Source organism: Ursus arctos, unplaced genomic scaffold (assembly GCF_023065955.2).
Source record: "Ursus arctos isolate Adak ecotype North America unplaced genomic scaffold, UrsArc2.0 scaffold_9, whole genome shotgun sequence".
Taxonomy (NCBI): domain Eukaryota; kingdom Metazoa; phylum Chordata; class Mammalia; order Carnivora; family Ursidae; genus Ursus; species Ursus arctos.
The window spans coordinates 40291671-40314331 of NW_026623111.1; the positions used below are offsets into that span (position 1 = coordinate 40291671).

General features: G+C 41.1%; 1 protein-coding gene across 3 annotated transcripts in view; it reads right to left on the reverse strand.

Moving 5' to 3' along the window:
* SCFD2 (sec1 family domain containing 2) overlaps positions 1 to 22661 on the reverse strand; it is a 426762-nt gene that overhangs the window by 332223 nt on the left and 71878 nt on the right. For all 3 annotated transcript variants that reach the window (XM_026508880.4, XM_057309879.1, XM_026508881.4), the window contains exon 3: positions 21789 to 21916. In XM_026508880.4, coding sequence (XP_026364665.3) covers positions 21789 to 21916 — 128 coding nt within the window. The remainder of the gene's footprint in view (positions 1 to 21788; positions 21917 to 22661) is intronic.

Consider the following 22661-nt stretch of genomic DNA (forward strand, 5'->3'; position numbering starts at 1 on the left):
GCGGGGCGGCTGGCGGCTGGCGGGCCACCTGCACGGGGGAGCGGGCGGACTTGCGGTCGGCACCCGCGAAACAGCAGACTGAGACCCTGAACCGGGTGCGCGCGCCACCAGGCTTCTCACGAAACTCCGGAATCGAGGTGTGCTCACCGGGCATAGACTGAGACCGGGAGACCCGGGAGCGCGCGGGGTGGCCGGTGGCTGGCGGCATTAGAAACACAAAGGACAGAGACGGGGCGGCCGGTGGCTGGCGGCATTAGAAACACAAAGGACAGAGACGCGCCGGCCCTGGAAGTGAGGGCAGGGTCGCCGAGTTGGTGCGCACATCCCGGGACGCCGCAGGGTTGAGCAGCACCAACAGTAACAGAGTTAAAGTGGCCAGAACATCAGTGGAGAACGGGCCGCAATCCCTCTGTTCTGCGACAATGCAGCCTCTGCTGCTCTGACTCTCAGAAGAGGCATAGCCGGCCGCCAGGGAAAGCCGCCAGAGAACAAAAGCCTGGAAATACCGGCTCAGAGAGTGCCCATCCCCATCCTCCCTCGCAGGGGCACGGAGACTCTACCCAAACAGGGTTGCCTGAGTATCGGCGCGGCAGGCCCCTCCCCCAGAACACAGAAGGCAGGCTGAAAAATCAAGAAGCCCACAACCCAGGCGCCTGGGTGGCGCAGTCATTGAGCGCCTGCCTTCAGCTTAGGGCGTGATCCCAGCGTTCCGGAAAGGAGTCCCTCATCGGGCTCCTCCGCTGGGAGCCTGCTTCTTCCTCTCTCACTCCCCTGCTTCTGTTTCGTTCTTGCTGTCTGTCTCCCTCTCTCAGATAAGTAAATAAATAAAATCTTTAAAGAAGAAGCCCACATCTCTAAGATCCCTATAAAACAAGGGGCACGGCCTGGGACCCAGTCAATAATTTTGGGCTCTGGAAACCCCGCAACCTCTCATCAGAATGACAAGAAGGAGAAGCCCCCCCCAGCAAAGAAAGGACAGTGAGTCAGGGGCCTCTGCCACAGAAGTAACGGATATGGATGTAACCAAATTATCAGAAATGGAATTCAGAGTAACAATGGTCAAGATAATGAGTAGACTTGAAAAAAGTATTCAGGAAAATATTACTGAGAATATACAATCCCTAAGGGCGGAAATGAGAGCGAATTTGACAGAAATTAAAAATTCTATGAGCCAAATGCAGGCAAAACTAGAGGCTCTGACGGCCAGGGTCACGGAAGCGGAGGAAAGGGTTAGTGAATTGGAGGATGGGTTAATAGAGGAAAAATTAAAAATAGAAGATGGTCTTAAAAAAATCCACGCCCACGAATGTTGGCTACGGGAGATTACTGACTCAACGAAACGATCCAATGTTAGAATCATCGGCATCCCCGAGGGGGTGGAGAAAAACAGAGGTCTAGAAGAGATATTTGAACAAATTGTAGCTGAAAACTTCCCTAATCTAGCAAGGGAAACAAGCATTCGTGTCCAAGAGGCAGAGAGGACCCCTCCCAAGCTCAACCATGACAAACCTACACCACGTCACGTCATAGTGCAACTCGCAAATATGAGATCCAAGGATACAGTATTGAAAGCGGCCAGGGCAAAGAAATTTCTCACGTACCAAGGCAAAGGCATCAGAATTACATCAGACCTGTCTACACAGACCTGGAATGAGAGAAAGGGTTGGGGGAGCATTTTTAAAGCTCTTTCAGAGAAAAACATGCAGCCAAGGATCCTTTATCCAGCAAGGCTGTCATTCAGAATTGATGGAGAAATAAAGACATTTCAGAATCGCCAGTCACTAGCCAATTTCGTAACCACGAAACCAGCCCTACAGGAGGTATTACGGGGGGTTCTATAAAAGTAAAAAGGCCCCAAGAGTGATACAAAACAGAAAGTCACAGCCAATACAAACAAAGACTTTACTGACAACATGGCAGAATTAAAAGCATATCTCTCAGTACTCAGCCTGAACATTAATGGTTTAAATTCTGGTTTCAAACGCCACAGGGTTGCAGATTGGATAAAAAGAAATGACCCATCCATTTGCTGTCTACAAGAGACTCATTTCGAACCCAAAGATGCATTCAGACTGAGAGTAAGGGGATGGAGTACCATCTTTCACGCAAATGGACCTCAAAAGAAAGCTGGGGTAGCAATTCTCATATCAGATAAATTGGATTTTAAACTACAGACTATAGTTAGAGATGCAGAAGGGCACTATATTATTCTTAAAGGAAGTATTCAACAAGTGGATATGACAATTATAAATATATATGCCCCCAACAGGGGAGCAGCAAGATACACAAGGCAACTCTTAACCAGAATAAAGAGACATATAGATAAAAATACATTAATAGTAGGGGACCTCAACACTCCACTCTCAGAAATAGACAGAACACCCTGGCAAAAACTAAGCAAAGAATCAAAGGCTTTGAATGCCATACTCGACGAGTTGGACCTCTTAGATATATATAGAACACTACACCCCAGAACCAAAGAATACTCATTCTATTCTAATGCCCATGGAACATTCTCAAGAATAGACCATGTTCTGGGACACAAAACAGGTCTCAGCCGATACCAAAAGATTGAAATTATCCCCTGCATATTCTCAGACCACAACGCTCTGAAATTGGAACTCAACCACAAGGAAAAATTTGGAAGAAACTCAAACACTTGGAGACTAAGAACCATCCTGCTCAGGAATGACTCGATAAACCAGGAAATCAAAAATCAAATTAAACAATTTATGGAGACCAATGAGAATGAAAATACAACAGTCCAAAACCTATGGGATACTGCAAAGGCAGTCCTAAGGGGGAAATACATAGCCATCCAAGCCTCACTCAAAAGAATAGAAAAATCTAAAATGCAGTTTTTATATTCTCACCTCAAGAAGCTGGAACAGCAACAGAGGGACAGGCCTAATCCACGCACAAGGAAGCAGTTGACCAAAATTAAAGCTGAAATCAATCAAGCAGAAACCAGAAGTACAGTAGAGCAGATCAACAGGACTAGAAGCTGGTTCTTGGAGAGAATCAATAAAATTGACAGACCACTGGCAAGACTTATCCAAAAGAAAAGAGAAAGGACCCAGATTATTAAAATTATGAATGAAAAAGGAGAGGTCACGACGAACACCATTGAAATTGGAAGGATTATTAGAAATTTTTATCAACAGCTATATGCCAATAAACTAAGCAATCTGGAAGAGATGGAATCCTTCCTGGAAACCTGTAAACTACCAAGATTGAAACCGGAAGAAATTGATTCCTTAAACAGGCCAATTAATTATGAAGAAATTGAGTCAGTGATAAACAACCTTCCAAATAACAAAACTCCAGGCCCGGACGGTTTTCCTGGGGAATTCTACCAAACATTCAAAGAAGAAATAATACCTATTCTCCTAAAGCTTTTTCAAAAAATAGAAACAGAAGGAAAGCTACCAAACTCATTCTATGAGGCCAATATTACATTGATCCCCAAACCAGGCAAAGACCCCCTCAAAAAGGAGAATTACAGACCGATTTCCCTAATGAATATGGACGCCAAAATCCTCAACAAGATACTTGCTAATAGAATCCAACAGTTCATTAAAAGGATTATCCACCACGATCAAGTGGGATTCATACCTGGGATGCAAGCGTGGTTCAATATTCGCAAATCAATCAGCGTGATACATCATATCAACAAGAAAAGACTCAAGAACCATATGATCCTCTCAATCGATGCCGAAAAAGCATTTGACAAAATACAGCATCCTTTCCTGATTAAAACCCTTCAGAGTGTAGGAATAGAAGGTACATTTCTCAATCTCATAAAAGCCATCTATGAAAAGCCTACTGCAAATATTATTCTCAATGGGGAAAAGCTGGAAGCCTTTCCCTTAAGATCAGGAACACGACAAGGATGCCCACTCTCGCCACTATTATTCAACATAGTACTAGAAGTCCTTGCAACAGCAATCAGACAACAAAAAGGGATCAAAGGTATTCAAATCGGCAAAGAAGAAGTCAAAATGTCTCTCTTCGCAGACGACATGATACTCTATATGGAAAACCCAAAAGAAGCCACTCCCAAACTATTAGAAGTTATAGAGCAATTCAGTAACGTGGCGGGATACAAAATCAATGCTCAGAAATCAGTTGCATTTCTGTACACGAATAACGAGAACGAAGAAAGAGAAATCAGGGAATCCATCCCATTTACAATAGCACCAAAAACCATACGTTACCTTGGAATTAACTTAACCAGAGACGTAAAGGACCTTTATTCTAGAAACTATAAATCACTCTTAAAAGACATTGAGGAAGACATAAAAAGATGGAAAGATATTCCATGCTCATGGATCGGAAGAATTAACATAGTTAAAATGTCCATGCTACCCAGAGCAATCTACACTTTCAATGCTATCCCGATCAAAATACCGAGAACGTTTTTCAAAGAACTGGAACAAATAGTCCTTAAATTTGTATGGAACCAGAAAAGACCCCGAATCTCCAAGGAACTGTTGAAAAGGAAAAACAAAGCTGGGGGCATCACAATGCCGGATTTCGAGCTGTACTACAAAGCTGTGATCACAAAGACAGCATGGTACTGGCACAAAAACAGACACATAGACCAATGGAACAGAATAGAGAGCCCAGAAATGGACCCTCAGCTCTTTGGGCAACTAATATTTGATAAAGCAGGAAAAAACATCCGGTGGGAAAAAGACAGTCTCTTCAATAAATGGTGCTGGGAAAATTGGACAGCTACATGCAAAAGAATGAAACTTGACCACTATCTCACACCATACACAAAAATAAACTCCAAATGGATGAAAGACCTCGATGTGAGACAGGAATCCATCAAAATTCTAGAGGAGAACATAGGCAGCAACCTCTACGACATCAGCCTAAGCAACCTTTTTCATGACACATCCCCAAAGGCAAAAGAAACAAAAGATAAAATGAATTTATGGGACTTCATCAAGATTAAAAGTTTCTGCACATCCAAGGAAACAGTCAGAAAAACTAAGAGGCAGCCCACGGAATGGGAGAATATATTTGCAAATGACACTACAGATAAAGGACTGGTATCCAAGATCTACAAAGAACTTCTCAAACTCAATACACGAGAAACAAATAAACAAATCAAAAAATGGGCAGAAGATATGAACAGACACTTTTCCAATGAAGACATACAAATGGCTAACAGACACATGAAAAAATGTTCAAAATCATTAGCCATCAAGGAAATTCAAATCAAAACCACACTGAGATACCACCTTACGCCAGTTAGAATGGCAAAAATAGACAAGGCAAGAAACAACAATTGTTGGAGAGGATGTGGAGAAAGGGGATCCCTCCTACATTGTTGGTGGGAATGCAAGTTGGTACAGCCACTCTGGAAAACCGTGTGGAGGTCCCTTAAAAAGTTAAAAATTGAGCTACCCTATGATCCAGCCATTGCACTACTGGGTGTTTACCCCAAAGATACAGACGTAGTGAAGAGAAGGGCCATATGCACCCCAATGTTCATAGCAGCAATGTCCACAATAGCTAAATCGTGGAAGGAGCTGAGATGCCCTTCAACAGATGACTGGATTAAGAAGTTGTGGTCCATATATACAATGGAATATTACTCAGCAATCAGAAAGAATGAGTTCTCAACATTTGCTACAACATGGACGGCACTGGAGGAGATAATGCTTAGTGAAATAAGTCAAGCAGAGAAAGACAACTATCATATGATTTCTCTCATCTATGGAACATAAGAACTAGAATGATCAGTAGGGGAAGAAAGGGATAAAGAAAGGGGGGGTAATCAGAAGGGGGAATGAAACATGAGAGACTATGGACTATGAGAAACAAACTGAGGGCTACAGAGGGGAGGGGGGTGGGGGAATGGGATAGACCGGTGATGGGTAGTAAGGAGGGCACATATTGCATGGTGCACTGGGTGTTATACACAACTAATGAATCATCGAGCCTTACATCGAAAACCGGGGATGTACTGTATGGTGACTAACATAATATAATAAAAAATCATTATTAATAAAAAAAAAAAAAAAAAAAAAAAAAAAATAAAAGATCCACTTAAAGCACAAGAGAGATCAATGGCTTTTAATGTAACACAGTATGGAAAATCCAATGATACAGTTTCATATTCCACAATGTAATTAAATGTAAGAAATTGCCTCTTGTAAAGATGGTGTAGTATCAAAGAAGAATATCTTCAATTTTCTGAAAAGGTATTAAAATAGTCCTCCTTTTTCCAATATATATCTTTCTAAGGCCACTTATTTTTATACACTTCATCCAAAATACTACATCATAACAGATTAAATGAAGAAGCAAACATGAGAACACAGCTGCCTTCTAATAAACCAGACATTAGAGGTGCACAAAAATGCAAAACAGTGCTACTACATTATTTTGTTTTAGAAAACCGTTATTTTTCATAAAAATATTACTCATGTTCACATGTAATAGGTTTACCATATTTTTATATTAATTAATAAATATTTTTAAAAATTGTCCCTGCTTGAATTTCTAATATATTTTTTTAAATTATATTATGTTAGTCACCATACAGTACATCCCTGGTTTCCGATGTAAGGCTCGATGATTCATTAGTTGTGTATAACACCCAGTGCACCATGCAATACGTGCCCTCCTTACTACCCATCACCAGCCTATCCAATTCCCCCACCCCCCTCCCCTCTGAGGCCCTCAGTTTGTTTCTCATAGTCCATAGTCTCTCATGTTTCATTCCCCCTTCTGATTACCTTTCTTTATCCCTTTCTTTATCCCTTTCTTCCCCTACCGATCATCCTAGTTCTTATGTTCCATAGATGAGAGAAATCATATGATAGCTGTCTTTCTCTGCTTGACTTATTTCACTTAGCATTATCTCCTCCAGTGCCGTCCATGTTGTAGCAAATGTTGAGAACTCATTCTTTCTGATAGCTGAGTAATATTCCATTGTATATATGGACCACAACTTCTTAATCCAGTCACCTGTTGAAGGGCATCTCGGCTCCTTCCACGATTTAACTATTGTGGACATTGCTGCTATGAACATTGGGGTGCATCTGGCCCTTCTCTTCACTAAATCTGTATCTTTGGGGTAAACACCCAGTAGTGCAATGGCTGGATCATAGGGTAGCTCAATTTTTAACTTTTTAAGGGACCTCCACACTGTTTTCCAGAGTGGCTGTACCAACTTGCATTCCCACCAACAATGTAGGAGGGATCCCCTTTCTCCACATCCTCTCCAACAATTGTTGTTTCTTGCCTTGTCTATTTTTGCCATTCTAACTGGCGTAAGGTGGTATCTCAGTGTGGTTTTGATTTGAATTTCCCTGATGGCTAATGATTTTGAACATTTTTTCATGTGTCTGTTAGCCATTTGTATGTCTTCATTGGAAAAGTGTCTGTTCATATCTTCTGCCCATTTTTTGATTTGTTTATTTGTTTCTCATGTATTGAGTTTGAGAAGTTCTTTGTAGATCTTGGATACCAGTCCTTTATCAGTAGTGTCATTTGCAAATATATTCTCCCATTCCGTGGTCTTCCTCTTAGTTTTTCTGACTGTTTCCTTGGCTGTGCAGAAACTTTTAATCTTGATGAAGTCCCATAAGTTCATTTTATCTTTTGTTTCTCTTGCCTTTGGGGATGTGTCATGAAAAAGGTTGCTTTGGCCGATGTCGTAGAGGTTGTTGCCTATGTTCTCCTCTAGAATTTTGATGGATTCCTGTCTCACATCGAGGTCTTTCATCCATTTGGAGTTTATTTTTGTGTATGGTGTGAGATAGTGGTCAAGTTTCATTCTCTTGCATGTAGCTCTCCAATTTTCCCAGCACCATTTATTGAAGAGACTGTCTTTTTCCCACCGGATGTTTTTTCCTGCTTTATCAAATACTAGTTGCCCAAAGAGCCGAGGGTCCATTTCTGGGCTCTCTATTCTGTTCCATTGGTCTATGTGTCTGTGTTTGTGCCAGTACCATGCTGTCTTTGTGATCACAGCTTTGTAGTACAGCTCGAAATCCGGCATTGTGATGCCCCCAGCTTTGTTTTTCCTTTTCAACAGTTCCTTGGAGATTCGGGGCCTTTTCTGTTTCCATACAAATTTAAGGACTGTTTGTTCCAGTTCTTTGAAAAATGTCCTTGGTATTTTGATCGGGATAGCATTGAAAGTGTAGATTGCTCTGGGTAGCATGGACATTTTAACTATGTTAATTCTTCCGATCCATGAGCATGGAATATCTTTCCATCTTTTTATGTCTTCCTCAATGTCTTTCAAGAGTGATTTATAGTTTCTAGAATACAGGTCCTTTACGTTTCTGGTTAAGTTAATTCCAAGGTAACGTATGGTTTTTGGTGCTATTGTAAATGGGATGGATTCCCTAATTTCTCTTTCTTCGGTCTCGTTATTCGTGTATAGAAATGCAACTGATTTCTGAGCATTTATTTTGTATCCTGCCACGTTACTGAATTGCTCTATAACTTCTAATAGTTTGGGAGTGGCTTCTTTTGGGTTTTCCATATAGAGTATCATGTCATCTGCAAAGAGAGACATTTTGACTTCTTCTTTGCCAATTTGAATACCTTTGATCCCTTTTTGTCGTCTGATTGCTGTTGCAAGGACTTCTAGTACTATGTTGAATAATAGTGGCGAGAGTGGGCATCCTTGTCGAGTTCCTGATCTTAAGGGAAAGGCTTCCAGCTTTTCCCCATTGAGAATAATATTTGCAGTAGGCTTTTCATAGATGGCTTTTATGAGATTGAGAAATGTACCTTCTATTCCTACACTCTGAAGGGTTTTAATCAGGAAAGGATGCTGTATTTTGTCAAATGCTTTTTTGGCATCGATTGAGAGGATCATATGGTTCCTGAGTCTTTTCTTGTTGATATGATGTATCACGCTGATTGATTTGCAAATATTGAACCACGCTTGCATCCCAGGTATGAATCCCACTTGATCGTGATGGATAATCCTTTTAATGTACTGTTGGATTCTATTAGCAAGTATCTTGTTGAGGATTTTGGCATCCATATTCATTAGGGAGATCGGTCTGTAATTCTCCTTTTTGAGGGGGTCTTTGCCTGGTTTGGAGATCAAGGTAATATTGGCCTCATAGAATGAGTTTGGTAGCTTTCCTTCTGTTTCTATTTTTTGAAATAGCTTTAGGAGAATAGGTATTATTTCTTCTTTGAATGCTTGGTAAAATTCCCCAGGAAAACCATCCGGGCCTGGAGTTTTGTTATTTGGAAGGTTGTTTATCACTGACTCAATTTCTTCATAATTTATTGGCCTGTTTAAGAAATCAATTTCTTCCGGTTTCAATCTTGGTAGTTTATAGGTTTCCAGGAAGGATTCCATCTCTTCCAGATTGCTTAGTTTATTGGCATATAGCTGTTGATAAAAATTTCTAATAATCCTTCCAATTTCAATGGTGTTCATCGTGACCTCTCCTTTTTCATTCATAATTTTAATAATCTGGGTCCTTTCTCTTTTCTTTTGGATAAGTCTTGCCAGTGGTCTGTCAATTTTATTGATTCTCTCAAAGAACCAGCTTCTAGTCCTGTTGATCTGCTCTACTATACTTCTGGTTTCTGCTTGATTGATTTCAGCTCTAATTTTGGTCAACTGCTTCCTCGTGTGTGGATTACGCCTGTCCCTCTGTTGCTGTTCCAGCTTCTTGAGGTGAGGATATAAAAACTGCATTTTAGATTTTTCTATTCTTTTGAGTGAGGCTTGGATGGCTATGTATTTCCCCCTTAGGACTGCCTTTGCAGTATCCCACAGGTTTTGGACTGTTGTATTTTCATTCTCATTGGTCTCCATAAATTGTTTAATTTGATTTTTGATTTCCTGGTTTATCGAGTCATTCCTGAGCAGGATGGTTCTTAGTCTCCAAGTGTTTGAGTTTCTTCCAAATTTTTCCTTGTGGTTGAGTTCCAATTTCAGAGCGTTGTGGTCTGAGAATATGCAGGGGATAATTTCAATCTTTTGGTATTGGTTGAGACCTGTTTTGTGTCCCAGAACATGGTCTATTCTTGAGAATGTTCCATGGGCATTAGAATAGAATGAGTATTCTTTGGTTCTGGGGTATAGTGTTCTATATATATCTATGAGGCCCAACTCGTCGAGTATGGCATTCAAAGCCTTTGATTCTTTGCTTAGTTTTTGCCAGGGTGTTCTGTCTATTTCTGATAGTGGAGTGTTGAGGTCCCCTACTATTAATGTATTTTTATTTATATGTCTCTTTATTCTGGTTAAGAGTTGGCTTGTGTATCTTGCTGCTCCCCTGTTGGGGGCATATATATTTATAATTGTCATATCCACTTGTTGAATACTTCCTTTAAGAATAATATAGTGCCCTTCTGCGTCTCTAACTATAGTCTGTAGTTTAAAATCCAATTTATCTGATATGAGAATTGCTACCCCAGCTTTCTTTTGAGGTCCATTGCGTGAAAGATGGTACTCCATCCCCTTACTCTCAGTCTGAATGCATCTTTGGGTTCGAAATGAGTCTCTTGTAGACAGCAAATGGATGGGTCATTTCTTTTTATCCAATCTGCAACCCTGTGGCGTATTATGGGATGGTTCAAACCATTTACATTAAGACTGATTACTGAGAGATATGATTTTAATGATGCCATGTTGCCAGTAAAGTCTTTGTTTGTATTGGCTGTGACTTTCTGTTCTGTATCACTCTTGGGGCCTTTTTACTTTTATAGAACCCCCCGTAATATCTCCTGTAGGGCTGGTTTCATGGTTACGAAATTGGTTAGTGACTGGCGATTCTGAAATGTCTTTATTTCTCCATCAATTCTGAATGACAGCCTTGCTGGATAAAGGATCCTTGGCTGCATGTTTTTCTCTGAAAGAGCTTTAAATATGCTCCCCCAACCCTTTCTCTCATTCCAGGTCTGTGTAGACAGGTCTGACGTAATTCTGATGCCTTTGCCTTGGTACGTGAGAAATTTCTTTGCCCTGGCCGCTTTCAATACTGTATCCTTGGATCTAATATTTGCGAATTGCACTATGACGTGACGTGGTGTAGGTTTGTCGTGGTTGAGCTTGGGAGGGGTCCTCTCTGCCTCTTGGACACGAATGTTTGTTTCCCTCGCTAGATTAGGGAAGTTTTCAGCTACAATTTGTTCAAATATCTCTTCTAGACCTCTGTTTTTCTCCACCCCCTCACGGATGCCGATGATTCTAACATTGGATCGTTTCATTGAGTCAGTAATCTCCCGTAACCTACATTCGTGGGCTTGGATTTTTTTAAGAGCAGCTTCTATTTTCGTTTTTTCCTCTATTAACCCATTCTCCAATTCACTAACCCGTTCCTCTGCTTCTGTGACCCTGGCCGTCAGAGCCTCTAGTTTTGCCTGCATTTGGCTCATAGAATTTTTAATTTCTGTCAGATTCGCTCTCATTTCTGTCCTTAGGGATTCTATATTCTCAGTAACCTTTTCGTTAATAGTTTTTTCAATTCTACTAATCATTTTGACCATCGTTACTCTGAATTCCATTTCTGATACTTTGGTTACATCCATATCCATTATTTCTGTGGCAGAGGCCACAGACTCACTGTCTTTTCTTTGCTGGGGGGGGCTTCTCCTTCTTGTCATTCTGATGAAGAGAGGTTGCGGGGTTTCCAGAGCCCAAATTATTGACTGGGTCCCAGGCCGTGCCCCTTGTTTTATAGGGATCTTAGGGATGTGGGCTTCTTCTTTAAAGATTTTATTTATTTATTTATGTGGCAGCCAACCAGCGAGAGAGGGAACAGAAGCAGGGGAGTGGGAGAGGAAGAAGCAGGCTCCCAGCGGAGGAGCCCGATGAGGGACTCCTTTCCTGAACGCTGGGATCACGCCCTAAGCCGGAGACAGGCCCTCAATGACTGCGCCACCCAGGCGCCCGGGTTGTGGGCTTCTTGATTTTTCAGCCTGCCTTCTGGGGGAGGGGCCTGCCGCGCCGATACTCAGGCAACCCTGTTTGGGTAGAGTCTCCGCGTCCCCTGCGAGGGGGGATGGGGATGGGCACTCTCTGAGCCGGTATTTCCAGGCTTTTGTTCTCTGGCGGCTTTTACTGGCGGTTTGCTGTGCCTCTTCTGAGAGTCAGAGAAGCAGCGGCTGAATTTCAGCCTCTGTCACAGAACAGAGGGATTGCGGCCCGTTCTCTACTAATGTTCTGGCCACTTTAACTCTGTTACTGTTGGTGCTGCTCAACCCTGCAGCGTCCTGGGATGTGCGCCCCACACCCGGCGTCCCAGCCCTCACTTCCAGGGCCGGCGCGTCTCTGTCCTTTGTGTTTCTAACGCCGCCAGCCACCAGCCACCCCGCGCGCGCTCCAGGAGCTCCTGGTCTCAGTCTGGATCCCGTGAGCACACCGGGATTCCGGTGTTCCGCGAGATGCCTGGTGGCGCGCGCACCCGGCTCACGGTCTCAGTCTGCTGTTTTGCGGGTGCCGTCCGCGAGCCCGCCCGCTCTCCCGTGCAAGTGGCTACCGCTTCCCGGCACCCAGACACGGCGGCTCCCTCCCCCTTCAGTTTATCTTCCGATATCTGTGCACGGTTTCATGGCTCCCCGCTTCGTACCTCAATACTCAGCGCTGGACATGTTCATTTGTAGAGATCCAGATGCATCTTCCTGCGTGTCAGGCTGGTTCCATGGTTGTTTAGGCTGGTCTGGTACCTATCCAGCTCGACTCAGGGGACCGGCTGAAAAAGGTGTCTCCTACTCCTCCACCATCTTAACCGGAAGTCCTGAATTTCTAATATAATATTGTCTACCTATCAAAGAGTCAATAGATATAATCCACATAAACAAAGCTTGTGGGGTCCTCAACAATTTTAAGAATGTAAAGGGGTTCTAAGACCAAGAAGTTTGAGAACTAGTGTTCTAAATCAACGTCACCCTTGGATTCCGTAAGAGAGTGATAGAAAAAGCAATCCATTAAACAAGTATATAACAAATACCAACTGATAGTATTAATTCAAAATGTACTTATTAATTTCATAAACATTTATTGGTATAGAATAAGTTCAAGGTCTTGTGTTAGGTGTGGGGAATACTAAGAAGCACAGGCAAGAGTTCTGAGCCCCAGCTACTCAGAGTCTGCTAGTAACTGCTGCAATAGATAGCAATATGAACACAAACAGTACCAACAGGAATATAAGATGCTGTCTATTAGAGAGGATGGGAGGGGACAAGAGATACACTGGAGAAAGTGTTAGATAAGATGAAGCCAAGAGACTGAAAGGGTATTTCAGTTTTTTGGAGGGGGAGGGAGGGATAGAAGTAGGCTTTATGATTAGTAGCTGAACATTATATCAAAAACTAATGATATACTATGTGCTGGCTAACTGTACATTATAAAAAATAAATTTAAAAATTAAAAAAAAAATTTAAAAGAATAGTAGCAATCATTAACTGAGTATCTATGTACAAGGCACAACAGGGGATACAAAAATATCTACAGTCTTCTAGGAAACTAGAAGTAAGGAACAGAAGGCGTAAAACAATTACCAGAAAAAGGAAGATAATCAGGGATGGCCTCCCAGCAGAATTCTACCAATATTTAAAGAAGCAATAATACCTATTCTTCTGAAACTCTTTCCAAAAATTGAAATGGAAGGAAAACTTCCAAACTCACTCTATGATGCCAGCATTACTTTGATCCCAAAACCAGACAAAGACCCCACCAAAAAGGAGAATTACAGACTAATATCCATGATGAACAAGATGCAAAAATTCTCACCAAGATACTAGCTAATAGGATCCAACAGTACATTAAAAGGATGATTCACCACAACCAAGTGGGATTTATTCCTGGGGTGCAAGAGTGGTTTAGCATCCGCAAATCAATCAATGTGATACACCACATTATTAAAAGAAAGGACAAGAACCATATGATGCTCTCAATAGATGCAGAAAAAGCATTTGATAAAATATAGCAACTTTTCATGATAAAACTCTCTGCAGTGTAGAGATAGAAGGAACATACCTCAATATCATAAAAGCCATATATATATATATATGCTGTATATATATATATATATATATATATATATCTCACAGCAAATATCATCCTCAATGGGGAAAAACAGATCTTTTCCCCGAAGGTCAGGAACACAACAGAGATGTCTACTCTCACCACTGTTGTTCAATATAGTACTGGAAGTCCTAGTCTCACCAATCAGACAGCAAAAAGAAATAAAAGGCATCCAAATCAGCAAGGAAGAGGTCAGCTTTCACTCTTTGCAGATGACATGACACTCTATGTAGAAAACCCAAAAGACTTCACTAAAAAATTGCTAGAACTAATATAGAATTCAGCAAAGTCACAAGATACAAAATCAATGCACAAAAGTCAGGTGTATTTCTATACACAAACAATGAGGCAGAAGAAAGATAAATCAAGGAATCGATCCCATTTACAATTGTACCAAAAGCCATAAGATACCTAGGAATAAACCTAACCAAAGAGGCAAAGGATCCCTTCTCTGAAGACTATAGAACACTCATGAAAGAAATTGAGGAAAAAGAAACAGAAAAACATTCCATGTTCATGGATTGGAAGAAAAAATATTGTTAAAGCAATCTACACATTCAGTGCAATCCCTATCAAAATACCATTAACTTTTTTTCAGAGAACTAGAACGAATAATCCTAAAATTTGTATGGAACCAGAAGACACCCTGAAAAGCCAAAGGACTGTTGAAAAAGAAAAACAAAACTGGTGGTATCACAATTTTGGACTTCAAGCTCTATTACAAAGTTGTAATCATCAAGACAGAATGGTATTGGCATAAAAAAAGACACAAAGATCAATGGAACAGAATAGAGAACCCAGAAATGGACCCTCAACTCTATGGTCAACTAATCGACAAAGTAAGAAAGAATATCCAATGGAAAAAAGACAGTCTCCTCAACAAATGGTGTTGGGAAAATTGGACAGCCACATACAGAAGAATGAAACTGGACCACTTTCTTATACCATACACAAGAACAGACTCAAAATGGATGAAAGGAATGAGAGATAGGAATCCATCAAAATCCTAGAGGAGAAGGTAGGCAGCAATCTCTTTGACCTTGGCCACAGCAACTTCTTGCTAAACATGTCTCCAAAGTCAAGAGAAACAAAAGCAAAAATGAACTATTGGGACTTCAGCAAGATAAAAAGCTTTTGCCAGCAAAGGAAACAGCCAACAAAACTAAAAGGCAACCTATGGAATGGGAGAAGATATCGGCAAATGTCTTACCAGATAAAGGGCTAGTATCCAAAATCTATAAAGAACTTATCAAACTCAACACCTAAAGAACAAATAATCCAATCAAGAATGGGCAGAAGACATGAACAGACATTTCTCCAAAGAAGACATACAAATGGCCAACAGACACATGAAAAAAGGCTCAACGTCACTTGGCATCAGGGAAATACAAATCAAAACCACAATGATAAATACCTAGTCATGCAATTGCTGGTATTTACCCAAAGGATACAAACAACATAGTGATCCAAAGGGGCACCTGCACTCCTATGTTTATACCAGCAATGTCTACAATAGCCAAACTATGGAAAGAGCCCAGATGTCTATAGACAGATGAATGGATAAAGAAGATGTGGTGTGTATATATATATATAATACACATATATATATACATATATATATATAATACACATATATATACATATATATATAATACACATATATATATACATATATATACATAATACACACACAACGGAATATTACTTAGCCATCAAAAAAATGAAATCTAACTATTTACAATGACGTGGATGAAACTAAAGGGTAGTATGCTATGCAAAATCAGAGAAGAACAATTATCATATGATTTCACTCATATGTGGAATATAAGAAACAAAACAGGATCACAGGGGAATGGAGAGAAAAATAAAATAAGATGAAATCAGAGAAGGAGAAAAATGATAAAAGACTCTTAACTGTAGGAAACAAACTGAGGGTTGCTGGAGGGGAGGTAGATAGAGGGATGAGGTATCTGGATGATGGGTATTAAGGAGGGCACTTAATGTAATGAGCACTGATGTTATATGTAAATGATGAATCACTAAATCCTACCTCTGAAACTAACTGGGGGAAAAAAAAGAGGAAGATAATCAGAAGAGCAGAGTGACATGAAGACCAAGGGAAAAGAACCCAAGGAGGGCACCTGGGCGGCTCAGTCAGTTAAGTGTCTGAGTTCAGCTAGGGTCATGATCTCAGGGTCTTGGGATCAAGTCCTGCATCAGGATCCCTGCTCAGTGGGGAGTCTGCTTGTCCGTCTTCCTCTGTCCTTCCCCCCACTCATGCACACACACACACACACACACACACATACTCTCTCTCTCCAGTAAATAAATAAAATCTTAAAAAGGGAAAAAAACAAAAGAACCCAAGGGAGAATACATGATTGGATGTTACACAAACATCAAGAAGAACAAGAAATATCAGAAATTTGTAAATAAAAATATTAATGTATGTAAGAGAAAGTGGAAATAATCATTATCCCTCTATTACTCAACCACACTCATCAAGCAACTCAGTCCCAAGTACTAAGCCGTTCACTATGTACCAAGCTAAACAGCCAGGGAAGAATATGATATGGAAACTACCTAGCAAGGTTTCAGATCCACACACATTTAACCACAATGCACTGTGGTAAGTGCAACAAGAAAAACAGCTGTGGGTGCTCAGAAGCCAGAGCAATCAATTCAGCCTGCTGAGGAAGGGTGGAGGAAGATGAGTAGAAGGAGATTAGATACGGTTTCACAGAGAAAGTGACTTCTACAATAGATCCTGAAAAGTAAGATGAGCTTGGACAAGAAAGATGTGTGTGTGTGTGTGTGTGTGTGTGTGTGTGTGTATGCTTGCACACCGTGTGCACTGGAAAGTGAGTGGTTATATTAGTCAAGGGCCTGGCAAGAAAGAGATGGCACAAACAAGGAAAATAAGGTAAGCTTAATGATGGGACTTTTTATAAGAATGCAGGCTAAGGAAATCAACAAGGGTTGAGTAGAGGGATGCAACCAATTGCATCCCAGCAAGGAAGAAGCCAGGTAAACAACACCCTAAGGACACTCTTGCCTCACCCTCTAAAACCCCTACCACGCCTCCCATTGGCCGAATCTACCTGAGAGGTCAAGGACAGGGAAGCCTGTTGAAGTAGTCCAAAACGTTAGTCTCCAGAAGCACAGGTAGAGAAGGGGGCAGTGGATCTGCAGGGACAATCAAATGCGAATATTCCAGGCGAAGACAAGAAAGATCCAGCTCTGCAGCAGCTCCTGCCGGAGTATGGGGAGAAGCGAAGGCAGTGGGAAAGGATCGGGGAAGCACCCAGCCAGAAGGCAGAGGAATTTTATAATCAGCCGGCTGAGGAGGTTGGACACTCTCTTGAGGCAGTGGGGACCCACCCAAGGGTTTTAAGTTCCAGGATGGCACAATCATCTCTGTGTTCCAGTAGTTTGATTCCTCTCTCTAGAAAAAGGCCTGATACAGAAGTCAGCAGACCCAGGTTTGTATCCTGGCTCACTTGCTGCAAGGCTATCAGTCTGGGCCCAGACAGGCACAAAACACAGCAGTTATCTGAAGAGAGAAAATGTAACATGCAAAACTGTTAACTGCATCGCTGAAAGGGTAAAAAGAGAACTCCAAGGTATCGTGGCCGAGGCAACTGTTGGAAGCAGAGACCACTCCTGGATGGAGGAAACAAAGGGAAGAGGTTGGACTTATTAAAACTGAGAAACGTAAGAACCTGTGACTGAATCTCAGATGTCTAAAAAGGGGCGCTGGTCGGCTGCATGGGCACCCCTGAGGGGGCGGGCCCACAAACTGCAGAAAGAATTCAGCCGCTACCACCAGGTGCCCTGGCGCTGCTGGGGTGCGGTAGTGCCGGCCTGAACCTGCCAAGCAGAAGGAAAGGTCGCAGGAAGCAGAGAGGAAGGGGCACATGGCTCCTTCCTTACCAGCCTCGCCCTCTCCCTCTAGCAGAGAGCCAGCTGGAAGAGCAGAAGTGTGGTCTGCAGAGTCCCAGCGCTACAGAGTGGAAGGGCGAAGTGAGATCTGAGAGACAATAACCCACAACTGGCACAGAATCCTGGAAAAGAAACATCACCTTTTTGGGTCTCAGTTTTCCTTGTCTGCGAAATGGGAGTAACAAAAAAGTACCAAATTCATAAGATTATTGAAAGGCTTGCAAGAAACAAATCGTGTAAAACTCCATTAAAGTAAAAATCAATTCCCTTCCCCAATCCTCAAATTGTGGTAACAGCTTCTATATGAAGACAAGGAAGTGTGAGAGTTAATAATCAGTGTATGTGTCCTACAAGGCAGCCAGATTTTTTCATCTTTTGTAAATTACCGTATATCACATGGTATGTGGGTCTTATTGGGTTTTAAGCTATCCCTTTTGCTGTTTGACAATTTCCCCACTCATTTCACACACAGACATGGACACAGACACAAACACATGGATATGTATGCACACATACTCCCCTTAATCCCAGATAAAATTCTCCAAAATGAAGGCAAAAGATATAAATGTGATCGAAACGTAGTTGTTATCCAGTCAGAACTGGAAGAACTCAAATACCAATATAGTAAACACAGTATCCTCAATGCTGTTGGAAAAAGTATAGATTGAGTAAAATTGTAGAGTGCTTTGATTTATTGCTGCTTTTTAAAGCCAGTAGTAGGAAGTAGTAAAGGAGGAAATGATAGTGAGTGTGGCACTGGTGGGAAGCAAAACTCACTAATCTCATTCGGAGCTTCATTAGAAGTAGAGTACCTAAAAAGAGGTGAAGACCAAGACATCATTCTTCAGCTCTGGACATCACACTTTTGGAGGGACATTAACAAACTAGGGCTCTGTCTGTGGCTCCAAACTAGAGGCAGTTGCGATGGTAAAGGTGGGAAAGGCTCGTCTTTTCACAAATGGTTGAAAGAACTCACTCCATGTAATAGTGAGTATATGAAGCAGACACTACAGTGCCCAGAACTTGGAGAGTAAAGTAAGACATATCTCAATGTAATAGATCAGATTATTATCTGGAAATTAGCTCAAGAGATTTTTCTACAAAACTGACCACAAAAGCTTGTAAATTCCAAATACAAGCAAGGTAATTTGGGGGATTAACAGACTCAGGAACAAAGCGACCGAAAGTAATCATAACTAAGCTGAAAATGGGAAAACCATTTAGAATTCTGCATAAAGAAAGAACGCATTATCAAAAGGGAGATACTCAGCATAAAGACTAGAAAAGGACAAGTGAATGGGAAAAAGTGAGTAAGCATATTTCCCAGAAAGGGGAAAATCACTGAACTCGGTTTGTTTGCTTTGATTTCCCTCTTGTCAAACAACCTTCTCATAATCTGGTTTCCCATGTAGATTCCTTCTCCCAGACTTCTGCTTCTAGGCCCACAATACATCAATCCCAGTCTGCTTCAGTTAGAAACTTCATTCTGCTCTGAGCTTTCTTTCTCCTTCAATATTGCAGGAAATAGATATTTTCCCTATTTTTATGGACAGAGAAGTTGAAGTCTGGCTCTTCGGTGACAGAACCAGACATAGCTGGTTTTGCATCCCATCACAATTACGTGCACAAGGCAGCGCCAAGTCTAGAAGTGAATGCTGCAAAGAGGTCAAGAAGGATGAGGACTGAGAAAAACGAACTTATATTTAGTGGTCTGGGAGACTTTTCAGTAAAAAAAGTGTCAGAAGCCAGACTGCACTAGATTAATAAGCAAGAAAATAATGAAGCAACAGAGGAATCAAGAGAATATTCTTGCCAAGAGATCTGGCTGCAAAAGAAAGAACGATGTCATAGAGATCTGTTTTCCTTCAGCTCCTATAGGATCTTCCAGCCACCCATTAAACACTGGGAAGTATGTCCATTCTGCAGAGAGCAAGAGGACAAATCGGTGAAGATCCTCCAACCGCATAAGGACTCCAGGGAGACAGAGGCTGCGTAAAATGTAGAAACTGAGACAGGCATCTTCTACTCATTTCTTCTGTAAGTGCACATTTTGGATCCAAACAAATGGGTTTCTCAGAGTCTATTTCTTTTGTACTTTCAGGATACATTTTTCATTTTGAAAGCCAGTGGGAAAAATTCAATTCGGTTTACAATGTTTTAAAAATCACTTCTCTGGAATACATTTATTTAGCTAACTGACAATTTAATAACAAGCTCTTAGAAAGACGGCATGTGTTTATATGTGAAATGATAAAATGAATTTTATTCTTTGTTTTAGCAATTAAACGTTTTTCCTTTCACAGAATGATGTTTCTTTCTATTGGTGTTCGTAATGTTTTACTATGACTTTACCTTGTACTGAGAAATGTTATATTTAAGATCTGAGGTTAGAATCATGGGATCCCTCTCAGTCAATTTAAATACAAGAGAATCCTCAATCTCGAAATTAAAATTTCTCTTTAATGTCTCAAAATTATTAGAAACCTCTATCACAGAAAAATGTATACCTCAGTAGAATTTACAGTAGGGGTTGGGAGAATAGCACACAGTTTAAAGCATATTTCATAGTTTTAAATGGTGCTAGAAAAAGCATTCCAGCCACCTAAGAGACCACAGCATGAATTTTTTTATGATAAGCTATGTGATAAGGAATTTTCAAATACCAATGTTTTATTATGTTTAAGCACCAGATCTTTCCCTTACTGTTCATGGTGATATATTTGTTGGTATATGAAAATGAGACACACCAGAAATTCTGACTAGTGATATGAAGCAGAAACGGGGAGCTGCACTGTTAAGCTTTTACCAAATTATAGTTGGCACATGGCTAAAGTGTGATTTGGGCCAATGTTTTCAGTCCTTCTTATAAACAAAGTTTGCTAACAATTGTCTGTATCTTTCCTTCTTTTTTCTCTCCCCATGTCTGGAGTTTGGGGAGAATGCAGATCATTTCATCTGAGGCTTTTTTTTTCCTCCTTTGGTCAACAGAAAACTCAAAGATTTAACTTGAACACATGGGGTTGCCTGTCTTTTTTAACAATTTATTTCTGGCTTTGATATTTTTAAAAAGATACAGTCCTTTAGAAAAGTAGAGTGTGTTGATCTTTCAAGAGTCCCATACTGAGCAATAAAAATTGATTTCTGCTCTGTGATAGCATCATAAGGGTACGTCATTGAACTGCAATATAAATTAACCTTATCAACCAAATCTTTGTGCAATCCTACTTTTCTTGATTCACAATATGAATCTGTCCTTGTTTCACCATGCTTATGGATAAGGAACTCCATACAGTAAGCACACTTGTTATTAATGTGTATCTAGAACTGTGGAAAGAAAGAGAAAGAGGGGAAGAGAAAATGGATGGGAAGGAAGGAGGGAGGGAGGGAGGAAGGGAGGGAGGGAGGAAGTTAGTTAGTTCCTAAAGTTGAGTCTAAAAAGGGAGGTCATTGCTGAACCCTGAGGGCAGTGCGTCCCTATTCCCTGCCTACTGTTTCAACAGTTTACAAATGTCTTTTTTTTTTATTATATTATGTCAGTCACCATACAGTACATCCCTGGTTTCTGATGTAAAGTTCGATGATTCATTAGTTGCGTATAACACCCAGTGCACCATGCAATACGTGCCCTCCTTACTACCCATCACCAGTCTATCCCATTCCCCCACCCCCCTCCCCTCTGAGGCCCTCAGTTTGTTTCTCAGAGTCCATACTTTCACTGAGATGCCTTGTTGGTTGGATTGTCCCACGGTTCAGAGAGACTCAAATCAACTTCCTCATAGCCTATGGTCACTGTCCTAGCAGCAGATGTGCTTACCCATACTCATCTTGATTGGCAGGTTTTCTCTGCTTGCTGCTTCCACTAGATGTCTCCGGACTTCCATCACTGCCTCTTTGTGCTTGGTGCTCAGTAAGGCTTCCCACAGAGCTCTGGCAGCTGGGTCACTGCAATAAAACCACCAAAGAACTTTAGAATAACTGTCAACTGGATAAAGAAAAGAGTCGAAAGCAGAATAATGTCTTAAATATCCTTTCTGAGCACTAATATAGCCTCTCCTACTGATAGGCTTTAAATATTAAGAATATCTAATCCACTTTACTCAGCACAAACTATTGAGAAATTAAAGAGATGATAAAATCAACCCCCCCTTTTTTGGGGAGGGAGAGGGCAGGAAGAAGAGCTACATCGTGCTATGAGAAGTGTGAAAAATTGCATGATAAATTGTTTTGAGATTTGCATTCAATGATATTTCAGAGTATAATTCAACATTGCTAGAGTAACATATAAATGGTTATAAGCCAAAATTAAAAACATGTCTAAAAATGATTTATCAGTGATTACAAGCGTTATCTGTTTGAGATAGCATTCTTGTCAGGGAAACACAAAGCAATCAGGAATGAGAATTCCTGTTCAAAAGCTACTCAATAGACTTCCCAATGAATGGGTTTTGTACTGAATGAAAGTCAGGAATTAGGCTAAGTGACCATGGCGTTAAGTAGCCTACTTTGCCCCTCGGTTTAAGGATAGCACTTCTGAAGCCTTTACAATTAACCGTTGATCCAGCACGAAGCACTGCATTATTCAGGGTCTCATCTGGGCTCACTTTTCCAACAGCCCTCTGTCTCACCCACCATGCCATGTCCAAATTATAAATGAGAACAGTGTTCTTTCCGGAAGAGCTCTGCATGT